Below are 6,000 nucleotides of genomic sequence, written 5' to 3'. Positions count from 1 at the left end.
GAGGTTTTTACCTGGGTTCATCAGCGCTTGTCTTTCAAGACATTACTGACCCACTGGCTTTGAAAACTTATGCTTGCCGCGAAGCTCTGGCTCTAGCTGAAGACCTTGCGGTTTAGAATATTTGTGTGGCGTCGGACTGTCAACAAGTGGTGAATGATATTAATCGGGGACTGGATGCCCAAATGCTGCGTTGGTACATGAAATATCGAGTCATTGTAATAGTTTTATTTCTTGTTCTTTTATTCACAAGCGTAGGAACCATAATTATGAGGCTCACAATCTTGCCAAGTTTGCTAGTACGCTAGACTGAGGTAGACATGTTTGGTTGGGAAATCCTTATGACCCAAACCTTGTACCTATGTCAATTGTCTAGAATGAATAAATATGGCCAGATTTCTCAAAAAAAAAAAAAAACCTATTTGGCGGTCGCCTCCAACGAGTTTCGATTCTCGCGGCGGCGGCGACTCGTGACGAGCCGACTTGCCGGGGGCGATCCGGCGAGGTGAGGTGAGGCGACGTCGCCGTTAGGCATCCATCCGACCCCCGCTCTCTCCACCCTCTCCTCGCATCGTTTGATCCTTCCTTTGCTTCGCAGCGCCAACCACGCCCGCCACCTACTCGACAGAATGCCTCCTAGCAGGAAGAAGCGCAAGAGTGCGCCGCCGGTGACCGCCACCGACCACATCAGCGCCCTCCCCGACCATATGCTCCACCATTTGCTCTCCTTCCTCCCAGTGCAGGCGGCCGTGTGCACGTGCGTGCTCGGCCGGCGCTGGCGCCACCTCTGGAGGTCCACCACAGGCCTGCGCATCGTCCGCCTTGACGACGATGATGTCTTTGAAGTCAAAGACCTCCGGAAGTTCATGGACCATCTGATAGCCCTGCGTGAGCGCACCCAGCTGGACACTGTTGAGATCAAATTCGATCAATTCGACAGTGATGATGTGCCCTATGTGAACCTATGGACCCGTTTTGCCGTGATGTGGAAAGTTCAGGCGCTCACCCTTCATATCCTCGAGGATGGTTACCTCCACCTAGACAACCTGCACCTTGTCTCTCAGCATCTGGTAACATTGGACCTTCATTCTGTAGCCCTACAAAAGGCCTTTCTTGATTTTGCTAGCTGTCCAGCATTGAAGGAACCGAAAATGAATGATTGCGAAATCAATGCTGATAGGATATCATCCCGTTCCCTGAAGCATTTGAGCATCACTTTTTGCCGCTCTGACTCAGATTGCCGGGTCCGTATTTCTGCTCCGGGCCTTGTCTCTCTAAAACTAGAAGGCTTTCATGGTATGACTCCTTTGCTTGAAGACATGGCATTGCTAGAAGCCGCATGTGTTAATCTTGGCAATAGATGCAAAGATGTCTGTTTGAATTATGACTCTGGTGTTTTCTGTGGAGCTAATGATAATACATGTAAGAATTGTGTTCCTATTAGTGACGACGGCAGCAGCAATTGTGTGCTTCTGGGTGGTATCTCAAGTGCTAAACACCTCAAGTTGATGTCTGAAATAGGAAAGGATGTCACTTGTCTTTTAACTCTTTTGTAGTTAACCCTTTTTTTGTGGTGCACTATCTACGTATTTAGTAAGTTATGTATAACCTCCAGTTGAGTGTTCTTAGATCAGATCTCACATTCTCAGTTAGGATTACTTAATTTGGTTACCTTTTGTATTTCTACCCAGTTCATTTTCGCAAGAGATCTGAAACACTGCCCTGCATTTAGTAAGTTAAAGACATTAGTACTCAGTGAGTATTGGTGTGAGGCTCCTTACTTGGATCCACTAGCATGCATTCTGAAAAACTCGCCAGTTCAAGAGAAGCTCACTCTTCAACTATTTTCTGAGGTATTAAACTTCTAAATGGACAATTGCTGCACTGTTAAAGTTATTATCAGTTATCCATATTTGTTGAATGTTTATGCTTGTCTTAGGGACCAAATCATGAAGTGGAAATGGAAGGAAGCTACTGTTGCATGGAGAGACCGTCTGCAATATCAGAGCACCTTAACATAGTTGAAGTCAAATGTAATGTGGTGGACAAGAGGATTCTCAAAATTTTGAGGTTCCTGTGTGCATTTAACATACGTAAGCTAACTAATGGCACTTTGCATATACTCCGTATTGTGAAATTAGCTTCCATATGTCAGAAAGAAACTAATAGAGCAAGCAGTGAATAAGAAAATCATGGAATATGTAGGAACCGTTTGTAGGGTGCCAACTTGTTTGAGGCAATGCAAAATCTGGACCGCATCTGGTGACTCACAAAAGGGAAAACCAATATAATCCATCTATTGGCAAAGGATATTTCATTTAACCGTGTCACGGCAGAAACAATAAGTGTAACAGAACATGTGGTCTTATTGATTAGTTCTGGTCTTGTGGGCACTGGCACAAATGTCTGAATTGATTGGTTCAGGGTAGTGAAGTATCTTCACATGTTGCTTAGCTCTGAATTGTAACTCAAATGTGTGCAATAAAACAATATTTGACTCGTTGTGTTTTTGAATAGAGGTACTAGTGAATAGCAACTTTTATTGCCTCGATAAATATAAGCAGTTGTTGCACTTATGGGCTAAATTATTCAGCACCAGATTTGCTTGTGATTCATCACTTTGTTCCTAGGAAGTCTTAATAGTATAGGGCAGCCGGGTGCATGTAGCTCTGGCTTGCGCAGGGTCCGGGGAAGGGTCCGACTACTTTGGGTCTATAGTACGCAGCCTTTCCCTACATTTCTGTAAGAGGCTGTTTCCAGGACTTGAACCCGTTACCTCATGGTCACAAGGCAGCAGCTTTACCACTGCGCCAAGGCTCCCCTTCCTAGGGGGTCTTAATAGTCCACATAAGATTTTCTTGAGAAACAAAAGTCTGTACATAAGCATTTCTAGGACTAGTAGTGTATGCCGTAATTTCTTATTTCACAATCCCCTTGCCACGAAATTGCCAATGACATTTTCCGCGTTCCAATTAGGGAGCAGTTTAACTAGATGTTTTAGTGTTAGATTATCAGCTAAGAAATGGCCGTATCAAATATAATCAAAGTTTGTCCCCAAATCCATATTAAGATAAGTTGCACCTGGTAAAGTTAATCTCCATACTTTCTGAACTTTGTTCTGGTATCTTAATTTTCATAGTCAAGTAACTGGGCGTTTTTTACTTCTGCAGATACAACAAAGTACTCTTACATTATCTTTTCATTTCTGTACAGGATTCAATTTCTAGCAAAGGCAAGAAGACTTGGGTTGATGGTTCATATGCCATGGCTTGACTATTCAGAAATGCAAGGTTTAAGCATATATGTCGCGAGAGTGTTTCCATCTTTGTGTCTTTGTGCGCATCATATGTGAGTTCTTTCCGTGTATGGTCTGCATCATAAGCCTATGAACTTTATACCGCCCAGTTGGTTGTGGGGCTTGGTTTCCTATTCCAGTTTTGGTTCATGCTGAATTTATTCAGCTCTTGGACTGGCCAGTGCTATCTTAGCGTTTCTTTTCGGCTTTGGTGCATTAACTTGTTCTGTTATGGGGTGATCCTTTAATTCTATCTCCCTGTTCAGAGCTTTATGTTTGGAGTAGCGAAACATGGCGTGCTCATTTACAGATATTGCAGTTTCGGCTGGGTGCCATCGATCCGGATGTTTGTTCCATGTTCTGCACACCTAGGCAGAGAAAACTGAAAATGAAATGCAGCAGCTCTGAACATATGTTACCGTGCATTCTGAAATCAAATGGTCCAATTCGGTTGCTGCAACCGTATTGTTTCTCCACACTATTGACGTCGATGTCACGGTCTCAGTTGTCCCCAACGGCAGTATAGACAACAAGCAGACAGTGCGTTGGCCTCGCACAATCAACCGCGGGTGACAGCTACTAGGCTTTGCCTCCTCGTGCCCATATTCCGAATGTTTGCTGCAGTAATAGCAAGCTACATCTAATAAACCTGTGTAGCTCATCTTCAGGAAGATCACACCTGCAACAACTTTTATCAATATGAATCAAGTAATTACCTGCTCGTATACCAATAGGGGGAGCAGTCTCCATGCAAATGTTTGGATTCTAGGGTCCAAAGTCTTTTGAGTTCTCAGACCTGCTTTAAAATGTTAGAAACCAGCATAGGAGGAGGTGTGGGCTAGTTGTTGGGAGTGATCTGAAAGTCCTGAAAGCAGGGTATTGCATTTGCCTGTAGGAGTTAGGTGCCAACAGAGGATACCTGACTCTGTCATGCCGAATTATTGGAGTGTTAAAAATTATATAAGTAGTAGGCTGAGCAAACAGCGGATTAATGAGAGCATGGTTGCAATTTTTCTGATTATGAAGCCATGAATCTTTCACCATGGCAGGATAAACAAACTGGGATGTTGAATAATCAAATGATTGTACACTTCGGACCACGAAAAGCACCAAGGGGTGCTCCACGCAGATATATTGCCTTGGGTGAGTTCATAAAAGCAATGAATTTTAAGCTTAGGCATAACTTTAAGAAGAGAGGACCAAAAACCTGATTTTGGTACAGAAGAGCTGGTCAACCAAATAGAAGAATTAGGGAAGTATAAGGCCTTAAGGATGCAGTGAAGATGAGACGAAGGGGCTTCAACAATCCTTCAAGTGACATTAAGAGTTAAAGCTTGATTCATTGCAAGTTCCTAATCCCCAGGCACCCCTCTTTCTTTTGAAGTGCGGATGTCTTTCCAAGCTTTGAGACAAAGAGCTTTAGAGGTAGAAATATCTTTGATCCTAGTCCACCAAAAGGTTGTAATGATGGCAGTAAGCTTAGCTATGAACTTCTTGGAAAGCATATTGTTGGCCATGTAATATGTAGGCATAGAGGAAAGCATGTGCTGCACGAAACGTTTTGGGTAGCTACCGCCACAACCCTCGACATTGGTGACAGGATCTATAGGCTACCATCATGACTGTTGGCGGTAGACTTCTGCCACATCAGTGTGGTTAGTGGTCTTGGTCCAAGGGCTACCGCCATTGACTATGGCGGTAGCTTGTCTACCCTATGTCGCTGCATGTGGCGATGGAAAAAAGTCAAATCTTGAAATATATTAGGAACTAGGGTGATTTCTTACTAATATTGTCACTAAAGGTCAAAGCAGTGATTTTGGCCTCACACAAGCCAAACATCCGGAGCACCAAGGCCCTTGTGTCTCTGTGCTGAGCGGAGCCAAAGACCACGCCAAGTATTCGAAGCGCGCCAATGAGCAAAGGCAGCCTGCGCCAAGCGCTGCCATCGAAGATCAGAGCGCCACAAGGTCCAAACGCCGCACTGCCTCCGCAGCCACAACGACTGCCATCGCCGCGAAGCCAGGGCTGCCGCCCACAAGCTGGGCCACCATTTTTTGCCGTTGCCAGTCGAGCAACCCCTCTGTCACCATTTTCTGCATGAGCTTATCTTGGCAGCGTCATTCGGGACAGATAGGAGGTGGAGAAGAGGGGTGGCCCCCCCCCCCCCGAGCTGCCATGAAGGCGATGCATGTTATTCGCAAAAAAAAGAAGGCGATGCACGTGACGTGGGAAAGGAAGACCATGCATTTTAATGGATTTCTTCTGTTTGGTATGTGTGTCCTTGGCGAGGATGTCTTGACAGTGAACACAATGCCACAAAATAAACATACCACGACCCTGTGTCTGTATTGGTATGGAACCTGTGGCCAACTTAACCATGATCGGTGAGCATATGGTGTTTTCGTCCAGGAGATCATTGGCTCTCGGATCTGGTGGATTGATGTATGATGCTTTAGCCTGTTTTTCATGGTGGTGGTATCGACGATGGTATCCACCGTGTTTTGGTTAGAGATTCTCCCATTTCATCATCTCTATTGTTAAAGGGGGTTGGTGTTTGTACGCTAAACTGTGGTTTTGTCCCCCACTCCGGCTTGGAAACAATGTTCTGCGTTAATTCAATCAAATCTTACAAAAATCATGCGCTGCATGAATTCAATAAAATCTTACTAATAATGCACAATATTAACTCAATAACTTTTTTTTACCAA

The 6,000-nt window shown here is 44.5% G+C and overlaps 1 protein-coding gene across 1 annotated transcript; it reads left to right on the top strand.

Annotated features, from left to right (window-relative positions):
- The first annotated feature begins 432 nt into the window (after positions 1-432).
- Positions 433-3,532, top strand: LOC119325714 (F-box/FBD/LRR-repeat protein At5g22660-like). Its single transcript, XM_037599447.1, has 4 exons — positions 433-507; positions 596-1,850; positions 1,937-2,090; positions 3,211-3,532. Exon 2 carries the CDS (start codon positions 627-629, stop codon positions 1,551-1,553), a length of 927 nt encoding a protein of 308 aa, XP_037455344.1. The 5' UTR covers positions 433-507; positions 596-626; the 3' UTR covers positions 1,554-1,850; positions 1,937-2,090; positions 3,211-3,532.
- Positions 3,533-6,000: the final 2,468 nt, after the last annotated feature.

Source organism: Triticum dicoccoides, chromosome 6B (assembly GCF_002162155.2).
Source record: "Triticum dicoccoides isolate Atlit2015 ecotype Zavitan chromosome 6B, WEW_v2.0, whole genome shotgun sequence".
Lineage (NCBI taxonomy): Eukaryota > Viridiplantae > Streptophyta > Magnoliopsida > Poales > Poaceae > Triticum > Triticum dicoccoides.
Note: the sequence above shows the minus strand (reverse complement) of the source record. Positions and strands in the feature narration are given on the sequence as shown.

Excerpts from the sequence above, each read along its gene's own strand:
- LOC119325714 (XM_037599447.1), top strand. The coding sequence starts at position 627 with ATGCCTCCTAGCAGGAAGAAGCGCAAGAGTGCGCCGCCGGTGACCGCC.